Source organism: Palaemon carinicauda, chromosome 24 (genome assembly GCF_036898095.1).
Source record: "Palaemon carinicauda isolate YSFRI2023 chromosome 24, ASM3689809v2, whole genome shotgun sequence".
Lineage (NCBI taxonomy): Eukaryota > Metazoa > Arthropoda > Malacostraca > Decapoda > Palaemonidae > Palaemon > Palaemon carinicauda.
The window spans coordinates 93,479,396-93,505,335 of NC_090748.1; the positions used below are offsets into that span (position 1 = coordinate 93,479,396).

Below are 25,940 nucleotides of genomic sequence, written 5' to 3' on the forward strand. Positions count from 1 at the left end.
GTGAGCTAGTAGCTGGCGAACCATGTTCCTTCAGAAGTGTTGAAGAACGTTGGCGTGCCGGCTGTAACACACGTGGGCGATCCGGAGATCGCCGAGAGACAGGTGATTGCTGGCGAGCTGATGATCGCTGGCAAGCTGATGATCGCTGACGAGCTGATGATCGCTGGCGAGCTGATGATCGCTGGCGATCTGATGATCGCTGACGAGCAGAAGGCTACGCGTGGAAGCCTGCGCAAAGAAGAAGAGTCCTTGACCCCGACCTGAACCGAAGTTCTAGATCGCGAGGGCGAAACGTGGGCGCACAGGGCGCGTAACAGGAACCAACAGGAACCGCAGGGATGATCATCTTGAAAGCGCTGACGAACAGGAGAGCGCTGATGAGCAGAAGAGCGCCTGTGTGCTAACACTGAGCAGGAGCAGGAGAGAACACAGCAGAAGGGCGCGCAGGGAAACCCTGACACGCAAGGGAAGAACCCCCGTGGGGGCAACCCCTTGCCCCGAAGGGATCGTTGTCCGCCGGAAGACTGATGTCCGTCGGAAGACCGCTGTCCGTCGGGAAGACCGTTGTCCGTCGGGAAGACCGTTGCCCGTCGTAAGACGAGATCAGACTGCTGTCCATCTGCACCAAGGCGGAAGATCGAGAAAAAGGAGTTGTAGGCTGCAAACGGATCCAAAAAGGCGCCTCAAGCACCCTTATAGGGAGATGAGAGGCCCTTACGACGAGGCGGACGGTGGGCCTTACGGCGAGGGAGGCCAACAGCAACAGCAACAGCAACAGAAGAAACCTCCAAAGAGGAGTCTCTATGAGTGTACTCTCTCGCGAACGAAAGAGAAACACTTCGTGGAAGAGACTGGTCAGCCAGTGACCTAAAAGGAGCAATCCTCCGAAGAGGAGCTCCTGCAGTTGCCCAGCCCCTTGAGCGAAACTGCAGGTGCGACCACTCAGCACCAAGAGCATAGTCGCACGAAAAAAAGGCAAGAGAAGAACCCCCCAAAAGGGGAAAAACTCAAGCCTGGACAGGAAAAACTTCCCTCGGAAGGAAAGTTACCCGCCCAAGGAGGCAAGCCTCCTGAGAGTTCTAAAATGAACTGGAGAGCTGTCCGTCGTCACGGGAGTACTTCCAGTAGAAGGAGACACGCCCCTGACGAAAATACAAGGGGGGAGGCAGCAACAGCCGAATCCCCAGGACTCAACCAGACAGCTCACACCGTTGCCATATTACAGAAACGAACTAGATCGGTAACTGTAAAAAAATGAAAACAAATAATATTAGTACACATTCATTCCCCCGGGAAGGCTCCGAAGAGGAATCCCGAGGGAAAGGAACAAGAATTACACAACAGGCACGTGCCCTCACAACCACTTACACTCACGGAAGGAGAGCTGTAACCAAAACAGAATTATAACAATTATAATTATGTAACTATGTAATTATGTAATTTAAAAATGAACACTAAAGAAAGAACGAAAACCCCGAAAGGAATCGTTCTACAAGCTGAAAAACAAAAATCAACTACAATTAGATTCATAACTAATTGAGACAAACGTACGGCGTAGCAACCCCCCCACACGGAAAGGAAGCTACAAGGCCGTAGTAACACGTAGTAAAAGGGTGAACGACCTCAAGAGAGAGAGAGAGAAAGACATAAGTCAAACTCGATCGCCACCCATAAAATTACGCCGTGGGGGCCTAACTGCCGAGGCCTCCACGTAGATATCGTACACTACACACACAAAGCTGAAAAGGAAACTTACTTATTTCTATACTCAAATATATATACAAACATGAAAACATGTTTACATATATATAGAGTAAAAGAAAAGTAAGCGATTAAGTAAAGACAAAACAAACAAAGGCTGCCAAGAGAGGACCAAGACAGAGACGTCTGTCACAGTCCGAGCCAAAAGTGAAAGTGGGTATTCACCTGTGTGTGAGGGGGAGGAGGGGTAGCTAGCTACCACTCCCCTACCCCCCCGCTAACTAGCGTGGGGGTAATACACCCTCGTTAAATTCTAATGGCTCGCCATTTCAGCTACGCTAAAAGTAATACCCTTTGTAAATAGCGTGGTTTGTATTTCGGTTACGGAACAATTATATTTTTCCTAACCATACAAAGCTGCGACCTTTAATAGGAACACGAATCCTGCGGAGCTGGCTGCCGGGTGGCAGGGAAGCCGTACCCAGCTGACATGTAGCGCTACATGCACTTTGACCTTTGACCTTTGACCTAAGAGTTTCAGCGCAATTGAGGGAATCAGGGTAACTTAGAGGTAAGTTTGTATGGTTAGGAAAAATACAAATTGATTAAAAAATTTGCGATTTGTTTCTATGTGCAATATAAATTTTCGACTTTTAATAAGAGACTTATCCTCGGGATGTGCAGAAGTCCCTATTTGACCAAAGTGGCTGGTTTTACAGACCAGGTAAATGTCAATGTACTTTGGTCCTGTATGGGATTTTAAGTTATTACTCTGCTCAACCTCCTAACTACCTGAGCATAGAGATGTCAGAGATGGAGGAGACCCTTCAATACAAACAAATGTAAAGAAAATTTACTATACAGAGTTCTTACCAGCATCAATCATCTGGTCGAGCTCCTTAACGGCATGATGTACAGCTCACAAAATGTTAAGTGGAATGTATCAAAGGGAGATGCTGCCCAGGCAAGCATCACTGCCGTACGTGAAGCTGCGCTCAGTAGGTTAATTAGCGGCCAGGGTACAGATTACCCTGCCCTGATTGGCAGACTCTCATATGTCAGCCAATAGCATGTGGTGTATGATCTCACATAAGAAACACAGATGTACGCAGTTCGAGCGCAGCGTCAACAAATGTTAGCCTAGGGCAGCCGTTTTCCAAACTTTTTTTACTGCGACCCACAGCAAAGAACCACAGTTTGCATCGCGACTCATAAAACCTAGGTGTAATAAGACAAACTCTGTTCACTAGGCTCATTTATTCAGCATCAACAATTTATATGTTCAGTATATTTCTTTATGATCTGCACATTTTTTTATTTATGTGTATGAATAAAATATTACTACTTTTAGAAAAACAAATATGAAGAAAATTCTGATACAAAGATAATGTGCATAATATTAAGGAAAAATGTTATTTTTATTAATAAAATAAATTTTTGAATATACTTACCCGATAATCATGTAGCTGTCAACTCCGTTGCCCGACAGAATTCTATGGAGGGATACGCCAGCTATCACAATACTAGAAGGGGGTGTATTTACCAGCGCCACCTGTGGCCAGGTACTCAAGTACTTCTTGTTGACACCTCCTCAATTATTCCTCGGTCCACTGGTTCTCTATGGGGAGGAAGGGAGGGTCGATTAAATCATGATTATCGGGTAAGTATATTCAAAAATTTATTTTATTAATAAAAATAACATTTTTCAATATTAAACTTACCCGATAATCATGTAGCTGATTCACACCCAGGGGGGTGGGTGAAAACCAGTGTACAAGATTAAAGGATAGCTAAGTATCCCATATTTCATATAATCAGTTATCCACAATAACAATGAAATAATAAGTACCTGGTAAGGAAGTCGACTTGAACCGTTACTCTGCCTTTAATAAGATCGTCTTCCTTACTGAGCGCAGCGTTCCTCTTGGAAGGCTGAATCAACTCAAAGGTGCTAAAGTATACAGGGCTGCAACCCATACTAAAGGACCTCATCACAACCTTTAACCTTGGCGCTTCTCAAGAAAGAATTGACCACCCGCCAAATCAACAAGGATGTGGAAGGCTTCTTAGCCGACCGTACAACCCATAAAAAGTATTCAAGAGAAAGGTTAAAAAGTTATGGGATTATGGGAATGTAGTGGCTGAGCCCTCGCCTACTACTGCATTCGTTGCTACGAATAGACCCAGGGTGTAGCAGTACTCGTAAAGAGACTGGACATCTTTGAGATAGAATGATGCGAACACTGACTTGTTTCTCCAATAGGTTGCATCCATAACACTCTGCAGAGAACGGTTCTGTTTGAAGGCCACTGAAGTAGCCACAGCTCTCACTTCGTGTGTCCTTACCTTCAGCAAAGCAAGGTCTTCTTCCTTCAGATGAGAATTTGCTTCTCTAATCAGAAGCCTGATGTAGTAAGAAACTGAGTTCTTAGACATTGGTAGAGAAGGCTTCTTGATAGCACACCATAAGGCTTCTGATTGTCCTCGTAATGGTTTTGACCTTTAGATAGTACTTAAGAGCTCTAACTGGGCAAAGTACTCTCTCCAGTTCGTTCCCCACCATGTTGGACAGGCTTGGGATCTCGAACGACTTAGGCCAAGGACGGGAAGGAAGCTCGTTTTTAGCCAAAAAACCGAGCTGTAAGGAACATGTAGCCGTTTCAGATGTGAAACCTATGTTCCTGCTGAAGGCGTGGATCTCACTTACTCTTTTACCTGTTGCTAAGCACACGAGGAAAAGAGTTTTTCAATGTGAGGTCCTTAAAAGAGGCTGATTGGAACGGTTCAAATCCTGATGACATTAGGAACCTTAGGACCACGTCTAGATTCCAGCCTGGAGTGGACAACCGACGTTCCTTTGAGGTCTCAAAAGACCTAAGGAGGTCCTGTAGATCTTTGTTGGAGGAAAGATCCAAGCCTCTGTGGCGGAAAACCGCTGCCAACAAACTTCTGTAACCCTTGATCGTAGGAGCTGATAGGGAGCTTACGTTCCTTAGATGTAACAGGAAGTCAGCAATCTGGGTTACATTGGTACTGGTTGAGGAAAAACTGCATTGGCCTTGCACCAGCTTCGGAAGACTTCCCATAAAGACTGATAGACTCTGAGAGTGGATGTCGTCCTTGCTCTGGCAATCGCTCTGGCTGCCTCCTTCGAAAAGCCTCTAGCTCTTGAGAGTCTTTCGATAGTCTGAAGGCAGTCAGACGAAGAGCGTGGAGGTTGGGAGTACCTTCTTTACGTGAGGTTGACGCAGAAGGTCCACTCTAGGAGGAAGAGTCCTGGGAACGTCGACCAGCCATTGCAGTACCTCAGTGAAACATTCTCTCGCGGGCCAGAGGGGAGCAACCAACGTCAGCCGTGTCCCTTTGTGAGAGGCGAACTTCTGAAGTACCCTGTTGACAATCTTGAACGGCGGGAATGCATACAGGTTGAGATGGGACCAATCCAGCAGAAAGGCATCCACGCGAACTGCTGCTGGGTCTGGAATCGGAGAACAATACAAGAGGAGCCTCTTGGTCATCGAGGTAGCGAATAGATCTATGGTTGGCTGATCCCACAGGGCCCAAAGTCTGCTGCAAACATTCTTGAGAAGGGTCCACTCTGTGGGGAAGACCTGACCCTTCCGGCTGAGGCGATCTGCCATGACATTCATATCGCCCTGAATGAGCCTCGTTACCAGCGTGAGCTTTCGATCTTTTGACCAAATGAGGAGGTCCCTTGCGATCTCGAACAACTTCCTCGAATGAGTCCCTCCCTGCTTGGAGATGTAAGCCAAGGCTGTGGTGTAGTCGGAGTTCACCTCCACCACCTTGTTAAGCTGGAGGGACTTGAAGTTTATCAAGGCCAAATGAACTGCCAACAACTCCTTGCAATAGATGTGAAGTGTCCTTTGTTCCTGATTCCATGTTCCCGAGCATTCCTGTCCGTCCAGTGTCGCACCCCAGCCCGTGTCCGATGCGTCCGAGAAGAGACGGTGGTCGGAGGACTGAACAGCCAATGGTAGACCTTCCTTGAGAAGAATGCTGTTCTTCCACCACGTTAGAGTAGACCTCATCTCTTCGGAAACAGGAACTGAGCCCGTCTCTAGCGTCATGTCCTTTATCCAGTGAGCAGCTAGATGATACTGAAGGGGGCGGAGGTGGAGTCTCCCTAACTCGATGAACAGGGCCAGCGATGAAAGTGTCCCTGTTAGACTCATCCACTGCCTGACTAAGCATCGGTTCCTTCTCAGCATGCTCTGGATGCATTCTAGGGCTTGGAAGATCCTTGGGGCCGACGGACAAGTCCGAAAAGCTCGACTCTGAAGATCCATACCCAAGGAGACAATGGTCTGGGATGGAACGAGCTGAGACTCCTCAAAATTGACCAGGAGGCCCAGTTCCTTGGTCAGATCCATAGTCCATTTGAAAATCTCCAGACAGCGACGACTTGAGGGAGCTCTTAAAAGCCAGTCGTCTGACGGAGCCGGACACAAGATCATGATACTGCTGCACAGTCTGTAAACTGTCAATCATGGGCAAGCGAGGAAGTACAGTGACAACCCGAATCTGTCTAGACTGTCTGGGTCGTACAGACAACTCCTTAACGGGTTGCTGAGGTTGCCCACTGCGTCACAACAAGTCCCTTCTGTTGGTTGTTGAACGTCTTCCCCGTGACACATTGACTCCGTAAACAAAAAAATCCTCTAACAAGGACTAAGCTTGGACTGCATGTCATGCAACACAGCTCAAGGTCTATGGGAGCAGGTGTGGTAACAGACGGGATAAGCGGCTGAAGTGTAACCATTACCTTCCCTGTAAGCATGTTATGCTTAAATAAAAGTCCATAAGAGGTTATGCAGCTAAAGGCTCCCTCCAAATGACAGAGTCCTCAAGGGAATATCAGAAGGAGGGAGAAAAGAACTTTCTCATCTACAGGGACCTTATCCTAGAAAAGCTAAGTTCTCTGAGTGAGGGTTCACTGGTGCAAAGCAGCAGACTAGAAGGCAACGTTATGAAACTGCTTGACAGTCTAGTGAGTTGGCAACAACCCAAGATGTGTTGAGAAGCATGCGGTAAGGTATGCAGAGCATGATGTATGCAGAGTATGCTGTATGCAGAGCATGCTGAATGCAGAGCATGCTGTATGCAGAGCATGTTGTATGCAGAGCATGCTGAATGCAGAGCATGCTGAATGCTGAGCATGTAGGAAGTAGAGCCTGCTGTAAGCAGAGCCTGCTGAAAGGAAAGCAGAGCGTGTGCATGGCGTTTAAAATTTCTCAGAAATTCCATGACCAGTGCTAGAGTGCTTAATGCATGCTTGCATGGGGTTTAAACCATGGTATGCTGAACAGCAGAGTCAGAACGAGCTGGAACAACAACAGAGGTTTCCTCAACTTGAGGGAAAACCTGAGGTTCAGACTGCATAGGCTGAACAACAGACGGAGCAGAAGGCAGGTGCAAGGGTGAAGGAGGTTGACTCCTAGCAAGAGTTGCACCCAAGGATTGTACCAGCTGAGCGGAGGACGGAGGCGGAGTAGTCCGTTCCTGTTCCTGAGAGATGAGTGGTGCGCAGAACAAGGTAAAGTTCTAGCAAGCTGAGGCTCCTGAGGCGCAAGTGCATGGTGTAGATGAGCTTGCCTAGATGAGGGTTGAACTCGGTGCAGCGCTGGTTGAGCAGACAGACTCACGGAGGGGAGAGGTTGTTGTACCCCAACCGAGAGTTGCACCACTGGAGGAGCAGCAAGGGGAGGAGGAGGAAGAGTGTAACTCTCCTGATCCCAAAGCAAGGGTTGCCTTAAAGAAGGCTGAGGCTGAACAACACTGTGAACAGCAAACTCCGAAAGTGGTTCAACATCGTACGCCTGGCAGAAGGAGCTGCGACTGGGTGCAGCGAGTGCAGGCGGGTGCAGCACAGGCTGAACGGGTGCAGGAGGTTGGTGCACCACCGGTGCAGGCGGGTGCAGCATAGGCTGAACGGGTGCAGGAGGTTGGTGCACCACCGGTGCAGGCGGGTGCAGCACAGGCTGAACGGGTGCAGGAGGTTGGTGCACCACCGGTGCAGGCGGGTGCAGCACAGGCTGAACGGGTGCAGGAGGTTGGTGCACCACAGGTGCAGGAGGGGCAACACTCTCAGCACGACACTCACGCATCAAGTCCGAAAGCTGTGCTTGCATGGACTGTAGTAGAGTCCACAACATCATACGCCTGGCAGATGGTACTGTGATCAGGCGGAGCGAGTGTAGGAGGAGGGAGTGTAGGCGGAGGCGGTGGAGCAACACTCTCAGCCCGACACTCACTCATCAAGTCCGAAAACTGTGCTTGCATGGACTGTAGTAGAGTTCACAACATCGTACGCCTGGCAGATGGTGCTGCGACCAGGCGGAGCAGGTGCAGGCTGGGCGAGCACAGGTGCAGCGAGAACAGGTGGAGGGAGTGCAGGCGGTGCAACACTCTCAGCCCGACACTCACGCATCAAGACCGAAAGTTGTGACTGTATGGACTGCAGTAGAGTTAACAATGGGTCGGCAGACACTAAGGTCTGCTGAGGTAAAGCCTTAACAGCAGAGATCTGTTGTGGCAGAACCTTACTCCTCTTAGTCGGAGTGTAATCACTGCATTCGGGTTGTGAACTTTAACTTCGTACGTCTGGCATAGGTCTGGACTTAACGTTTAAGAAGTCTTGAGACCTGAGACCAGCGTTACTCTGCCTTTATTTCCTCCCCTAATCTCTTCTGCAGACGAGCAAAATAAGGGCTCAATCGTCTGCGGGTGGGAGTGACGGTCTCGGTAAGACACGCCCACAACCACCGAGAATACTTCTGTGCGCCGATCAAGGCCTGCTGAACCCTTATGCCCTTCGACATTGCTTCTCCCCTGGGCTTGGGAGCTTGCAAGAGGTCCCGGACTGGGAGGACAACTGGCGCGCACAAAAGTACCCTCACGCACTAATCACTTATCACTTTGATTTCTGTTTGCACTTATTTCACTGAACTCGAAACTTTAAGTGGTTTGTACCTGAAATACGCAATTCTATCCTTTCTCAAAGTTAGTAATTGCTAAAACAGAATTACAATGTAACAGAAAAATCTAATGAAAGATAAATCAGTGGTTGGAAAGAGACTAAACACTAGATCACTCTAGAAACGTTTAGTTTCTTCCCCTAAAGAGACTAGGGAGAAGAGCCAAAAATCGATAATGACGTTACTCGTACGCCTGGCAGGCTTGAATGAAACGTTTATCCTCTTTCTCCCTCCGTCTCTATCTCTCTCTCTCTCTCTCTCTCTCTCTCTGAGAGAAGAGCCCAATCATATATATCGTTAAAACATATTATTGTTAAAGGAAAAAAACTGAAAAGTTCCTTTATTAGGATCAAAACCATTAAGTTAAGAAAGAATGAACAAAACGCTAGACACGGTTACTCTTACTGCAACGTGAAACCGTGAACATTCTTTCTCTATCGTAACGATAGAGTGCAAGTTGAACGTTCTGAACGTCAACAACTGCAGAGACAAAACAAAACGTTAGTTCAGCTTTGAAAACAGTACGAGACTGTCAAAGAAAATCTTTCAAACTCTGTGGCGGAAATAGCATAATATGTTAACAGGTAAAACCGAAATGACGGGCTCAAAGTTTATTAACTTCGGTAAAAGACCGCCTACTATTAGGAAGGTCGAATATAAACAAATATAAAAATTAATTTTAATGAGTTTATAATAAAAGGAAGTTAATCGAAGAGGCCTATAAGAGGCGGAGAGATATAAAATAAATCTATAACTTTGTTAAGCAAAATTAAGAAAGAGAGTCTATACTCTCTTAGACACCAACACTTCCGTCTAAGGGAAGGGTCGGCCATTGAAAGGTGAACGAGAGTTCATACTCTCTCGTCACCAAAATTAATCAAATTAATTCCAAAAGCTAACTAAGCTAATATAGAAGTTTTCCAGTAAAGCGACAGCCGAAATCAAAGAGAAATACTTCACCAAAGTCGTGAAAATACTCCAAGAACATAAGCGTATCCCAGAACGTCTTGCCGGAAGCACGACAGAGGAATAATTGAGGAGGTGTCAACAAGAAGTACTTGAGTACCTGGCCACAGGTGGCGCTGGTAAATACACCCCCTTCTAGTATTGTGATAGCTGGCGTATCCCTCCATAGAATTCTGTCGGGCAACGGAGTTGACAGCTACATGATTATCGGGTAAGTTTAATATTGAAAAATATTTTATGTGATGGATGTGCTTGTTTGTTCATAAACATCTGTTTCAAATTAGGAATACAGTACAGAAAGACAATGTTACACACGTATCAAGTGCAGTGTTGAGCCTGTTCCTGTCATTAGTCTTTGAGTTTATGTGGAACATCCAAGTTCACACAGGTTAAGTAGATAATAGTAACAGAATACTCTTTGTACTTAGTAGTGGAAATTCCCCTTTGTTCTTAAACCAAAATGAGCACATTGAATTTCTCAAAATTGTTTTACGTGTAAAGAAACAACTAAGATGCAGAAATTCAGCTTCTGCATCAGGTATCAAGTTTAACTCAATCACTGTATTGATTCAGGACTTTGGAAACCAAATGGATTTTTATCCAAAGAGTTTTCTGAAATGGTTCAAATTTCACTTCAAGAAAATAATTATCAAAGGTATGAAATGGGAAAGTAAGATGTAAAAAATCCTATGAAATGGGAAAGTAAGATGTAAAGAATCCTATGAAATGGGAAAGTAAGATGTACAAAATCCTGAGTTTTCATTTTGTTAATATGTCGTCAAAAACAATCTCAGCAATGTGTTGTAACAATGTTGGAAACGTATAATAGATTTGATGATCATCTTTAAGCATTCCTTGTCATACCCTTAATATTCAATATGTTGAAGTATGTTGCAGCTTTTTCCTTGAAGTTTCATGTTTAAATCATTATAAGGTTGAAAACATCCATTAAGTAAGCTAGTTTATTGATCCATACATCATCTCCCAAAAGTAGCGCCACGGGATTATTTCTTTCAACCAAATACCTATGAAGCTCAGTTCTAAGTTCATACACCCTGGTAAGCATCTTGCCTTGTAAAAACTAACAAACTTCTGAGTGATACAGTAAGTGGGTGTATTGGGCTCCAATCTCTGAATAGAAAATTTTAAATATTCTACTGTTTAGTGAGCTTCCTTTTATAAAATTTACAATTTTAACTACTCTTTTCAACAATTCCTTAAGATTCTCATAAAGTCCCTTTGATACCAGAGCTTGTCGGTGTATAAAACCGTGATTCCAAACTGCATTCTTATCGGCTGCGACCAAGCAAAAAATCTCTTAATAACACCACTATTGTTCCAGGTCATATTCACAGCTCCACCACTTATAACCACTCATCAGTTTTTCAAGTTTCCTTTATATTTCCCAACTAGACTCCCTTCTAATGCAGCAAATACATCTGAACCAGTTGTGTACAATGTCAAATTTAGACAGCATAACAAGTCTTCCCACATACTTTGCCACATGTATCTGACAAACTAAAAGTGTAACACAATTCGCGATATCAGTGCTTTCATCTAGCTGTATTACAAAATCTATACCAGATTGCAGTCTTGCAATAAGCATTTCTTCTAAATGCTCTGCAATTGAACAAATTCAGTGTGATGTTTTATTGTCACTGATAGGTCCTATTGCTAATTTTTCCGAAGATTTCCCATCAAACATAAAGCAAACAATATCCAAATATGAAGAAAGAATAACCTTTTCAGTTAATATGTGTGGCAACTTCTTTTTTGCTACAAGATATGCAATGAAATATGATGCCAATATGGATTTCTCATTTAACAGTTGTAAAGTGACAAAGAACTTTTACTGATGACTGCAAATCTTTTTCTTTCTTTGAAAATATTCTACAGGTTTCTCTGAAAGTTTGTTGTGTTGTCTACCAAAGTGTCTCTTTTGTTTTGAAGGTTTCAAACTCTCATTAGCAAGAACATCATAACAGACCAAGCATTAAGGCCCATAGTTTCCATTGGAATCCACCCACTTCATAAAACCATCTTGTAAATATTCCTTTACCATAATGTCTTGTTACTTTCATCATCTTACTTGATGTCTCAAAAGAAGTCAGTATTTCCTTGCTAAGATTATTATCTTTAACAACATTTGTGTTATGAATGGTTTGCAATACTGTATTCTAAGTTGTTTATATTATTCACTTTGCTCTCATTTGCATAATTTTGATTTCCTTAATTTTTGGTCCAGACCCATTTTATTGTTCACATGACCCACAGTTTTAAAAAAACTGGCCTAAGGTATTTTCCATCACACTTTTGTTCAACCATGTCTGTGATATTTTATACAATGTGTTTTAATTTAGTATTTATTATATACTTATTCATTTATAATTTCTTAGGCAGAAAATTTTTTATTGTTAAAATGTTGAAAAATGTTATTTTCATTAGTAAAATAAATTTTTGAATATACTTACCCGACGATCATGTAGCTGTCAACTCCGTTGCCCGACAGAAATCTACGGTCGGGATACGCCAGCGATCGCTATCCAGGTGGGGGTGTACACAACAGCGCCATCTGTGAGTAGGTACTCAAGTACTTCTTGTCAACAAGAACTCAATTTTCTCCTCGGTCCACTGGTTCTCTATGGGGAGGAAGGGCGGGTTCTTAAATTCATGATCGTCGGGTAAGTATATTCAAAAATTTATTTTACTAATGAAAATAACATTTTTCAATATTAATCTTACCCGACGATCATGTAGCTGATTCACACCCAGGGTGGTGGGTGGAGACCAGCATACATGTTAACAAAGAAGCTAAGTATCCCGTATTTCATTTTATCAGTTATTCAAAATAACAAACATAAAATAAATAAGTACCTGGTAAGGAAGTCGACTTGAACTATTACTCTGCCTTTTTTAAGTACGTCTTCCTTACTGAGCCTAGCGGTCCTCTTAGGATGCTGAACGACTCCTAGGTGCTGAAGTATAAAGGGCTGCAACCCATACTAAAGGACCTCATCACAACCTCTAACCTAGGCGCTTCTCAAGAAAGAATTTGACCACCCGCCAAATCAACCAGGATGCGGAAGGCTTCTTAGCCTTCCGTACAACCCAAAAAACAATAAAAAGTATTCAAGAGAAAGGTTAAAAAGGTTATGGGATTATGGGAATGTAGTGGCTGAGCCCTCACCTACTACTGCACTCGCTGCTACGAATGGTCCCAGGGTGTAGCAGTTCTCGTAAAGAGACTGGACATCTTTGAGATAGAATGATGCGAACACTGACTTGCTTCTCCAATAGGTTGCATCCATAACACTCTGCAGAGAACGGTTCTGTTTGAAGGCCACTGAAGTAGCAACAGCTCTCACTTCATGTGTCCTTACCTTCAGCAAAGCAAGGTCTTCTTCCTTCAGATGAGAATGTGCTTCTCTAATCAGAAGCCTGATGTAGTAAGAAACTGCGTTCTTAGACATCGGTAGAGAAGGCTTCTTGATAGCACACCATAAAGCTTCTGATTGTCCTCGTAATCGCTTTGACCTTCTTAAATAGTACCTAAGAGCTCTTACTGGGCAAAGTACTCTCTCTAGTTCGTTCCCCACCAAGTTGGACAGGCTTGGGATCTCGAACGACTTAGGCCAAGGACGGGAAGGAAGCTCGTTTTTAGCCAAAAAACCGAGCTGCAAGGAACATGTAGCCGTTTCAGATGTAAAACCTATGTTCCTGCTGAAGGCGTGGATCTCATTTACTCTTTTAGCTGTTGCTAAGCACACGACGAAAAGAGTTTTTAATGTGAGGTCCTTAAAAGAGGCTGATTGGAGCGGTTCAAATCTTGATGACATTAGGAACCTTAAAACCACGTCTAGATTCCAGCCTGGAGTGGACAACCGACGTTCCTTTGAGGTCTCAAAAGACCTAAGGAGGTCCTGTAGATCTTTGTTGGTGGAAAGATCCAAGCCTCTGTGGCGGAATACCGCTGCCAACATACTTCTGTAACCCTTGATCGTAGGAGCTGATAGGGATCTTACGTTCCTTAGATATAACAGGAAGTCAGCAATCTGGGTTACAGTGGTACTGGTTGAGGAAACTGCATTCGCCTTGCACCAGCTTCGGAAGACTTCCCATTTAGACTGATAGACTCTGAGAGTGGATGTCCTCCTTGCTCTGGCAATCGCTCTGGCTGCCTCCTTCGAAAAGCCTTTAGCTCTTGAGAGTCTTTCGATAGTCTGAAGGCAGTCAGACGAAGACCGTGGAGGTTTGGGTGTACCTTCTTTACGTGAGGTTGACGCAGAAGGTCCACTCTTAGAGGAAGAGTCCTGGGAACGTCGACTAGCCATTGCAGTACCTCGGTGAACCATTCTCTCGCGGGCCAGAGGGGAGCAACCAACGTCAGCCGTGTCCCTTTGTGAGAGGCGAACTTCTGAAGTACCCTGTTGACAATCTTGAACGGCGGGAACGCATACAGGTCGAGATGGGACCAATCCAGCAGAAAGGCATCCACGTGAACTGCTGCTGGGTCTGGAATCGGAGAACAATACATCGGGAGCCTCTTGGTCATCGAGGTAGCAAATAGATCTATGGTTGGCTGACCCCACAGGGCCCATAGTCTGCTGCAAACATTCTTGTGAAGGGTCCACTCTGTGGGGATGACCTGACCCTTCCGGCTGAGGCGATCTGCCATGACATTCATATCGCCCTGAATGAACCTCGTTACCAGCGAAAGCTTTCGATCTTTTGACCAAATGAGGAGGTCCCTTGCGATCTCGAACAACTTCCTCGAATGAGTCCCTCCCTGCTTGGAGATGTAAGCCAAGGCTGTGGTGTTGTCGGAGTTCACCTCCACCACCTTGTTTAGCTGGAGGGACTTGAAGTTTATCAAGGCCAGATGAACTGCCAACAACTCCTTGCAATTGATGTGAAGTGTCCTTTGCTCCTGATTCCATGTGCCCGAGCATTCCTGTCCGTCCAGTGTCGCACCCCAGCCCGTGTCCGATGCGTCCGAGAAGAGACGGTGGTCGGGGGTCTGAACAGCCAATGGTAGACCTTCCTTGAGAAGAATGCTGTTCTTCCACCACGTTAGAGTAGACCTCATCTCTTCGGAAACAGGAACTGAGACCGCCTCTAGCGTCATGTCCTTTATCCAGTGAGCAGCTAGATGATACTGAAGGGGGCGGAGGTGGAGTCTCCCTAACGCGATGAACTGGGCCAGCGATGAAAGTGTCCCTGTTAGACTCATCCACTGCCTGACTGAACATCGGTTCCTTCTCAGCATGCTCTGGATGCATTCTAGGGCTTGATTGATCCTTGGGGCCGACGGAAAAGCCCGAAAAGCTCGACTCTGAATCTCCATACCGAGATAGACAATGGTCTGGGATGGGACGAGCTGGGACTTCTCTAAATTGACCAGGAGGCCCAGTTCCTTGGTCAGATCCATAGTCCATCTGAGATTCTCCAGACAGCGACGACTTGTTGGAGCTCTTAAAACCAGTCGTCTAAATAGAGGGAGGCTCTGATGTCTGCCAAGTGAAGGAATTTCGCAATATTCCTCATCAGTCTGGTAAACACAAGAGGTGCCGTGCTTAGGCCAAAGCACAGGGCTTGGAACTGGTACACAACATTTCCAAAGACGAACCTTAGGAAAGGTTGGGAGTCTGGATGGATGGGGACGTGAAAGTACGCGTCTTTCAGGTCTAACGAGACCATCCAGTCCTCCTGCCTGACCACTGCTAGGACCGACTTCGTCGTCTCCATCGTGAACGTCTGCTTGGTGACAAAAGCATTGAGAGCACTGACGTCCAGCACCGGTCTCCAACCTCCTGTCTTCTTCGCTACCAGGAAGAGACGGTTGTAGAAGCCCGGGGATTGATGGTCCCGGACTATGACTACCGCTTCCTTTTGTAGCAAGAGCGACACCTCTTGTTGCAACGCTAGCCTCTTGTCCTTCTCCTTGTAGTTGGGAGAGAGGTTGATGGGAGATGTAGCTAGAGGGGGACTGCGGCAGAACGGAATTCTGTATCCCTCCCTTAGCCACTTCACAGACTGAGCGTCTGCACCTCTGCTCTCCCAAGCTTGCCAGAAGGTCTTGAGTCTGGCCCCCACTGCTGTCTGGAGAGGAAGGAAGTCAGAACTTGCCTTTTGCGGACTTGGAACCCTTCTTGGATTTGCCACGGTGACTGTCGGCACGGGTACCTCCTCTGCTGGAGGTTCTGCCACGAAAGGGCGGGATGAACCGAGTTGCAGGAGTGTCTACTGCTGCAGGGCGGAAGGGTCTAGGCACGGAAGGTAAGGTTTTAGCCTTACGTGCAGAAGATGCCATCAGATCATGGGTATCCTTCTGGATAAGAGAGGCAGCCATACCCTTAATCAGCTCCTCCGGAAACAGACACTTGGAGAGAGGAGCGAACAACAACTCTGACTTCTGGCAAGGAGTGATACCAGCCGATAAGAAGGAGCAAAGATGTTCTCTCTTCTTGAGCACTCCTGACACGTACGAAGCCGCAAGTTCACCGGACCCATCCCGAATGGCTTTGTCCATGCTAGACATGATCAGCATGGCAGAGTCCTTATCTGAAGGGGAAGTCTTCCTGCTTAAGGCTCCCAAACACCAATCGAGGAAGTTGAAGATCTCGAAGGCACGAAAGACTCCCTTCAACAGATGATCCATATCAGAAAAGAACCAGCAGATCTTCGATCGTCTCATAGCCAACCTGCGGGGAGAGTCAACCAGACTTGAGAAGTCGCCCTGGGCAGAGGCAGGAACTCCCAAGCCGGGTTCCTCTCCCGTGGCATACCAGACGCTCGACTTGGAAGCAAGCTTGGTAGGCGGAAAGATGAATGCAGTCTTTCCCAGTTGCTTCTTGGAATGCAACCATTCTCCCATAACCCTCAAAGCTCTCTTAGATGAACGTGCGAGAACAAGCTTGGTGAAGGCAGGCGCAGCAGACTGCATGCCCAGAGCAAACTCGGAGGGAGGAGAGCGAGGGGTTGCAGACACAAACTGCTCAGGATACAAGTCCCTGAACAAGGCAAGGACTTTACGAAAGTCTAAGGAGGGAGGCGTAGACTTGGGCCCTTCAAAGTCAGAGTGCGGCTCATCCAAGTGTGCAGCTTCGTCATCCGATACTCCATCATCCGAAAGCTGAGTAGGAAGTGGCAAAGGCAGAGCAGAAAGCTGAACGGCTGAATCCGGCAGAACGGGTGCATGCGTAGCTGCGGATCCAACATCATGCCGCTGCTGGTCTGTCTGCGAGCTGGCAACAACAAAAGCAGAGTGCTGGTGCGTGGGTGGGGCTGCGGTGGGTTGCGGAGCATGCTGTATGGTATGCGGAGCATGCTGTATGGTATGCGGCGCATGCCGCATGGGTTGCGGAGAAAGCCGCATAATGCTGGAACCCGGCAGCTCTACAGCAGCAAGAACATGCGTCTGGCAGGGTGGACTACGCATCGGTGGTGGAGCTCTCACAGGTGGAGTGTGGGAGCAGGCAGCCGCAGTATCTGCTGAGCGCACAACCTCGGCGGGTTGTAGGTTAACAGGTGCAGTGTTAACCTTCTCAGCATGATACTCCTGCATGAATGCCGCAAGCTGAGACTGCATAGTCTGCAGCATGGACCACTTAGGGTCTACCGTGGTCGGAGCAACAACAGACGGAGCAGAGGCCTGTTGTGGAACCACTCTACCTCTCTTGGGAGGTGTGCAGTCATCAGATGACTGCAGCGAGTCCGAACTGACCCAGTGGCTACACCTGGGCCGTTGGACTCGCTCGGAAGGGACCTTACGTTTGAGCGGTCGTGAGACCTTGGTCCATCGTTTCCTCCTGGAAACTTCTTCCACAGACGAGGAATGTAAGGGCTCATTCGTCTGTTTGTGGATGGGACGATCTTGAACAGATACGTCCGCAACCACTGGGGATACATCCGTGCGCCGATCAAGGCCTGCCGAACCCTTTGGTCCTTCGACATTGCTTCTCCCCTGGGCTTGGGAGCTTGCAAGAGGTCCCGGACTGGGAGGACAACTGGCACGCACAGATGTACCCTCATGCGCAACACTGACACTGACACTTTTCACATCACTAGCACTAACACTTCCCACTGCACTTTTCGCTTTCAGCTCTCTGACATCTGCCAAGAGCTGATTACGGTCATTAGCCAATGACTCCACTCGGTCACCTAGAGCCTGAATGGCACGCAACATATCCGCCATGGATGGCTGAGCACTAGTAGCAGGTTCGGGAGTCACCACCACAGGGGAAGGAAAAGGTTGAGGGGCATGGGGAGAGGAAAAATCCACAGAGCGAGAAGAACTCCTCCTGATTCTCTCCTTCTCTAACCTACGTGCATTTTTGAGGAATTCGTTAAAATCGAATTCCGAAAGCCCAGCCCATTCCCCACATCGATCTTCCAATTGACAGGATTTACCCCTACAATTGAAACAAACGGTGTGAGGATCTAAAGAGGCCTTCGGAAGACGCCTAGCACAAGTCCTAACACTACACTGCCTGTATTTAGGGACTTGAGACTGGTCAGACATCTTGAATTTAGAAGTAGTCAAGGGGGAATTCCAAAATCTAGCAAAGTTCGTTAACAATTAATCCAAATTAATTCCAAAAGCTTGCTAAGCTAATGATAAAGCTTCCTGAATAGCGAAGGCTAAACTCTAGAGTAAATACATCACCAAATCGTGAACAACAACTCCAGAATCAACAGCGTATCCAAGTAGGTCTTGCCGGCGGCACGACAGAGGAAAAATTGAGTTCTTGTTGACAAGAAGTACTTGAGTACCTACTCACAGATGGCGCTGTTGTGTACACCCCCACCTGGATAGCGATCGCTGGCGTATCCCGACCGTAGATTTCTGTCGGGCAACGGAGTTGACAGCTACATGATCGTCGGGTAAGATTAATATTGAAAATAATGAATTTTCAAACTTTTTTATTTATGGTGCAATTAGGTCCATTTCGAAGATTGCTGTGATATTTGGGACTACGGCTTGCCAGAAAAACTTGGCACAAAGTGAATTTGCAAAAAGCAAGTGATGACTGTGGTTGCAAAGGAGACCCGCATGGAGAAGTGGGGTACTTCTCCATGCGACACCAATTGCAGATGACCCCTTTTCCCTGGTAAACAGCTGCAGAGGATTTACAGAGATATCCAGACATTCCCTGTGCAGTGCCTCACGAAAAGCCTTTAGTTTTGAGGAGATGTTGGAGGACTTGCAGCAGGCTTTGATCACTAAGGAGGGATGAAGGATCTAGAGAGCTTCCTAGGCATCAAATTGGGTCTACACAAGACCAAGTCCAAAGTACAGTATCTCTCTTGGACTTCTTCCTCTTCTTCGCAAACTCAGAAAACTGCGCCAAAGGCCACTTTATACACTTAGTATAGGAGGAATTCTGCAAACAGTCCTGCTCCCTGCAGCAGCTACGAAGTTGATGAGAGTCAACTTCCAACTTCCTAACATACCAGCTACACCCTTTGCTGAATTTTCTAAGACACAACTGCATGTTTGACCAAGGAGCTGACATCAATCAAGCAAACAGCAAACAAACCTGAAAGTGGAAAAGCTGATCGATTAGAAAATCTTTCAAAATGAGTGCTGAGAAGTACGTTTCTTCTGATCAGCGGCCAAAATACAAGTGAAGGTAGAGCTACATGTTAAGTGGGTGGGGCTTCCCTGTCTCCCAGCAGCCAGCTCTGTTTACCTCGTTAAAAAGCTTAACAACCGTTTCCAGCTCTGCCAAAGTTACCTCCTATTAAAGTTCAAAGATTTGCATTACGTATAGGAACAAATTACGATTTAAAAGACATATCAATGGAGCCACTCACGTAAATCCTCAATTCTTGACCAGGAATACATAAATTATTTAGTAAAAATACTTTTAAAGTATATTCTATTTCTGCGTATTGCAATGCATCTACTGTATACTAAGTCTATGGGTAATCAGTCATTGAAACCTTGATGGTTTATATGAAAACTAGCCTTCCAGCATATACATGATAAATAATTACTTATGTACCTGTTGTTAATGAATATAATCACTAGAAGCAGTACCTGTCCATTTTGTCTCCAAGATGACAATCGAGGTGTCTGATGAGCATGATAATAGCCAACGTTGGATGATGTAGAAAGTGCCAATTCAGATTCCTCAAAATGATCTCTCGTTTCTTCTCCAAAATCTACCATTTTTGTAACTTTCACTGAATTCAACTCTGAAAAAAAAAATGAAAAATACATCAAAATGACATAAAGTTTCTAAATCTGTTTTTGTTATCTTATTAAATTATCATTGTCGACTAATTTTTAAAAAATTGCATCAAAACCATTGCAATTTATTCTTAACTTAAAAAGTTCACACAGAAGTAATAATTGCTAGGATTTTGAAAGTAAAACAACTTTACATATAATAAAAAAATTCAATTCCCATTACTTTGTTTAATGTTTAAATGTACTGTACTCTTATGCATTGCAATATTTGAATATACAATTGTCAAATAAAAACCTGATATGCTACCTTTTGACCACCAAAGAAAAGTCTGCAAACCAATACAGGCAAGCAAAGCATGACAAATTTAAAAGTAATTTGTATTTTTCCTAACGATACAAACTTGGAGCTTTTTATTAGGGATATACTTTCAGCAAAGCTGGAAGACTAGCCATAAGACTTTTAGCGAGGTGTAACTAACCCCCCCGAAAATTAACGGGGGGTTAGCTGGCCACCCCGCTCACACACACGCACACACACAGTGTTATCTCGTCACTTTTTATTGCAGGGAGGACTTACAGGGGGATAGGTGATGGCAGGCTAAATTTGTATAAAGAGCTCAAGGTATGTATCATTAGGGAAAATACAAATTACTATACTCTCAAATTTATCATTTATTCCAACACTAAATACCCACCTTTTCGCTCTTTATTAGGGATGACTCACCCTTTAGATAGGTGGAAGTCCAAACCAACTGGTTAGTTTTTGACCCACGGTTTTCCCGTACATGCTCTGCATGTATCAGGGAGGAACCCTGACAACTCTATAAATTTTGTGCAAAGCACGGTTACCGCCTTAGCAATGTGTGCGCTTGTATGATATTAGTAATGTGACTAGTCTAGGTAAGAATTCTCTGAAATGTAGGAATCTTTAAATCAACCATAGACACTTCCCAATCCCACCTCACCAGGGGGTATGGGGATGCAACAAGTATTATTTCTATATTAGGTTACACAAGGGAAATGGTTTTACCTACAGACAGATGAGGCCAGCTGACAGAGCTGCTGTTCTCCAAGAGAGGGGAAGATGAAAAAAGAAAGTCAGTTATTTTTAGCATTCATCAGACTAATCCTGGGTAACCTCTGCCCTCAACCATCAGCTACTTGTCCATCAAGGGGCCTAAAGTATTTAAACCACTTGTTTTGCAGATGCCACAAGGCTCATGGAGAGCCTCTCCATGTTCCTGTAGGTCACGTCTTGCAGGTAGTGGGCAGTGGAGGTCATCTGATGCTTCCACACTCCTGCATGTAAGACCTGCTTTACAGAGTAATTCTTCTTGAACACTAGGGACGTGCTGATGTCCCTAACGGCACTAGCTCTGGGTTGTCTTGTCTGTGGAGGAGGATCAGGATTCAGCACTAAGTCTATGACCTTACAAATCCAAGCAGAGATGGTCTTCTTGTTGATCCTCCTCCTGACCTTCTATGTGCTGATGAAGACTGCCGACATCAGGGGCTAGCTGCTGCTGTTCTCTTGAGATAGTACCTCAAAATCCTTACTGGACAAAGTAACAGTTGCTCTGGATCATCAGTTACATTAGGAAGACTCCCAATCCGGAAGGACCCGAATCTAGGATCCGCTACTCCCGGATTTTAAGTCTTGGCAATAAACTCAAGAACGAAGCCGAGCATTAAACCCCCCCCCCCCCCATCCCCAAGAATGGGAGACTTCTAAGGAAAGACCATGGAGTTCGCTAACTCTTTTGGTCGAAGTCAACACGACCAGGAAAACTGTTTTCAGAGTCAGGTGAAGATCTGATGCCAGGCATAATGGTTCGTAGGGAACACCCTTCAGGGACTGAAGGACGCGAACTACGTTCCATGGGGATGGTCTAACTTCAGACTGAGGGCAGGTAAGCTCAAAACCATGTATGAAAGACACCTCCAACGAAGATCAAATATTAACTCCTTTCAGCCTGAAGGCAAGACTCAAGGCTGAGCGGTAGCCTTTCACTGCCGAGACCAAGAGAAGTTTTTCCTTTCAATGGTATACAAGGAACTCCACGATTGATGGAATACCTGTAGTGGCATCAAGGGGAGAGATACCCCTTCCACGACACCAACCACAGAAGACAGTCCACTTGGCGAGATAGACTGAGGCTGAAGATCTTCGATGGTATCCAGACATCCTCTTTGCAACTTGTTATGAAAAGCCTCTCTGAGGGAGATGCTGCTTAGTTTTCAGGCCTGAAGTCGTAGGGATACCACAGCTTTGTGAAAGATGTTCAAGTGTGGTTGTCTGAGTAGATCGTATTGTGGAAGGAGCTCTCTAGGGACCTTCATCAGAAATTGAAGAAGGTTCCGGAACCATTAGGCGTGATGACATAGCGGAGCTATGAGGGTCATTAATAGGTCCTCGGATGATCTGGTCTTGCTGAGTACTCTTCTCATCAGACATAGAAGGTGAAAAGCGTAAACATTGCTGTTGTCTCACTGTTGCTGGACTGCATCTCGCCAGAGGGCCTGAGAATCCGGGACTGGGAGCAGTAGAGCGGGAGCCTGTTATTCATGGACTTTGCGAACAGATCCTCAGTCGGGGAAGCCCACAGTCAGGACTTTGTTGGCTACCAAATGATTCAAAGATCACTCAGAGCCCACTATCTGAGTCACTCTGCTAAGATTGTCTGTGAGCACATTCCGCTTGCCGGGAATGAAGCAGGCTAATAGGGACAGAGTTGTCTTCAGCCCATCTTAGCATCTCCACTGCTAGATGGCAAAGGGGTTGAGAAAAGGTACCACCTTGCTTGTTTACGTAAGCCACTACCATGGTGTTGTCACTCATCAACAGTAAAAAGTGACCAGCCAGGAACTGATGGAACAGTTGTAGGGCTAGAAATGCTGCCCTCATCTCTAAGAGATTTTTGTGCTGACACCTTTCAGACTCTGACCACATCCTGGAGGCAGTGTGGTGCAGCATGTGGGGCTCCCACCTTTTTTTTTGGCACATCTGAAAAGAGCATCATTTCCAAGGGAGGAACAAAAATGTCAACTCCTTGGCAGAGATTCTCGTCTGCAAAAGATAATCAAATGAGAAGGATTGCCCGAAGGAAATGGCAGGGCCGCTTCACTGGGGGAAGGGACAGCATCCTCCGAACCTTGGGGTTGTCCTGGAGTTAATCGGTCAACACTCCAGTTCGACGGTCCACGGAGAAAACCGAGCAAGCAGGAGCTTCGGGAAGAGATCAGGGGGTTGAAAAGGAAGTCCAAGGTTTCTTCGACTTTGAGGAAGAACTCAAAGGAGAAGAGTCCCTCTTAGACTACTTCTTACGCCACCGTCCAAATCTCTCCCACTGGGAGGAAGACCAATCCCGGCATTCCTCGCAGGTATTATCCTATGTACATGGGGGTCCTCTGCAGGCCAGACACAAAGAGTGAGGGTCAGTCTTGACCGAGGACATGAAGGTGCTGCATGTGCACCCCTCAGGTTCTGGACATGTCCACATGATGACATAAGAAGAAAACAGTTACAACTGAAAAGAGAAAAGTAAAACAGAATTAGTCAAATGACAGTCAGAATAAGGAAGCAGAAAGAGACAGCGTCCGCTCTTAGCCAAGCCAAAAGAAATTTTTGAGACAATACCAGTGTGTGTATGTGTGTGAGCAGGACTTATGGACTATTCTTCAAAAACAATTACTCGAAAACAGTTGTTCGGATATAATGCCTTGAAAACCACTTGTTCAATTTGGTAATTGTTCGAACCAACATTTTAAGAAAAAATCTTTGAAAACCGTTGTTTGATAGTACTGTACAGTACTCTAATTATTAGTTAAAACTTTATTTATTTCAATGCTTGCATTCCAAGAAAACTCAGTAAGATTTTCTTTAAGTTTATACCAAATTTCTTAGAACTGTTAAAATAACAGTACCGACTTTAGATGTTAAATATGTAAACACAGATTTTGAGGCCACTACAGTAACGGCAATTAAGGAAGAATTCCCATCTAATAATCGTTATGGGCATTTTTGTCATTTGTGTCAGTGTGTATAAAGAAAAGTACTGTATGTTAATTCGGCTTCAAGAGAAGGCATGATACTGATGTTGAGCTTTTGTTAAACATGCGCATGTTGTTAGTACTTTGGTTAATTCTTGCAGAAAGAGTGATTAAAACTTTCAATGCAGTACACTATGGATAAAAATATATATCAAGCTAAAGCTTTGCTTATAGTTGACTGATATGAAGATACGAGGATTGGGCAGCCTTGTCTTAAGAATACGTGTCGCCCTCCTAGGTTCGAAATGAAGATGTGATCCTATTTTGAAAGGGGGCAAGGAGATTTGTCCAAGAGAAACATAATTGAAGGATGGCACTGCAGATTTCAATTTTCTGGTTGTCATTCAACCATCTGAAAAGTTTTAGCATCACTCAGAAGAGAATTGATATATAAAATTCATCAAGTGGAATCGAGTGTGACATACTGTAGTGTTTCACTAAAGGATCCCACAGGTAGTTAAGTAGATCAAGATATAGCTCCTTGTTAGATTAGGTGAGGAACCTCAGGTTAGATGGTGCCCTTGCTTGTTTCCCTTTTAAAATGGGGTTTTTCAGTCTTAACCTTTACAATATTAAAACATCGGCAATATGAAAAATAGGGATTTCTTCTGTGGATCTCCTTCGTTCAAAGCATCAATAAATACACATGTCCAAACTCATATTTAACTATACAGCAATAAAAACTTCTAAACAATATAGCTACTAGGTCATGATAAATGACATTATGCAATAAACAAAGATAACATATTTCTGAAGTTAAGCATGACAATCAAAAGAAAATTATAGAAACAGGAATGAAAATTATAGGCTTCGTGAGTTGTGATGACATGCAGATGATACAACAGAGAATTTGTTATGTCTAGTGTAGTAACCAAGAAACTGCACCGCTTCGAGAAATTTCTACGTCATATGGTGAAAATTACATCGGGTGTGGAGTTGAATATTTGATGGAATTCGTATGTTTAGCTAATCGTATGTTGAGGGTCTACTGTTAATTTAAAACTTTTAGATGAAGGCACTTACGAAAAGAGATGATTTTTTCATGTTTTACAACAAACATTGTTAGTGCAATTATTCAAAATAAATGTGTAATTATTTACAACAAAATGGATAAATAAATTTGAATAGACTTGTCACTGCCAATACCTTATACTAACCATTTAAAGTACAAAGTATGGCAATTGATAACACAGCTCAATCACACGGATTGTGAATATTGGTTAGACTTGACAGTGGTCCATGGAGGAGAGAGGTGATGGTGGTCTTAAACCTGCTTTTATACTCCCAGGGTACAATAGTTTGTTACATAGACATGGCAAATATATCGAGTGAGAATTATCATGTGACTTTACACAAATATTAAACAGTTTATGGAGGTAGCTAATGAAAATTATGAATGGGGAACCTGGAACCTGATGACAAATATATAATTTTGGCTTACAGCATCCAGTCTGGGAAGCCAAGGGTGAATTCTCCAAATCCACAGGGTCCGTATTATCAGTTATCAAAACGTTACACTGAATGCAACATTTATAAATCCATCGATAAGATAACACAAGCTTCCAAAAGTCAGACTTTGTTATGATTAGTATTCTTCTTCTTCTTGTGTTCATATAGCAATTGAAGCAAATGCTTTCAGTCATAAAAACAAATATCAATCCTTCATAAAAAATCAATTATATTTATGTTAATGCAACATTCAGTAAGAATAATTATATAGCATATATGCATCTATATTGGACTATCTTAATAATAATCTTACTCTACATTGCATAGTTTCAAATGAACAACTAAAAGAATTTTTCTCTCAATGTGCCTTGATCGGTTCCGAAACTAAGCTGAGAAGTAAAAAATATTCTTATTTTTCACATATTGTCTTGGGTCAGATTACAATAATCAAGTGGTTTAACAAGTTAACTGGGTTATATTTTTGACGTACAAGGGGGTGGCTAATTTGCATTAAAAAAAAGAAAAGACGAACTCGGAAGAAATGCAAAATGTAAAAAAGTACAATACCAAATGTTTACAAA

At 44.6% G+C, this 25,940-nt stretch overlaps 1 protein-coding gene across 1 annotated transcript in view; it reads right to left on the reverse strand.

Annotated features, from left to right (window-relative positions):
• Window positions 1-25,496, reverse strand: part of LOC137618216 (uncharacterized) — a 57,681-nt gene extending 32,185 nt beyond the window's left edge. The window contains exons 1-2 of the mRNA XM_068348334.1: window positions 25,352-25,496; window positions 19,708-19,865 (exon numbers count right to left, since the gene is read on the reverse strand). Of these exons, the coding sequence (XP_068204435.1) occupies window positions 19,708-19,839 (132 nt within the window). The 5' untranslated portion in view covers window positions 19,840-19,865; window positions 25,352-25,496. The remainder of the gene's footprint in view (window positions 1-19,707; window positions 19,866-25,351) is intronic.
• Between the last annotated feature and the right edge of the window lie 444 nt (window positions 25,497-25,940).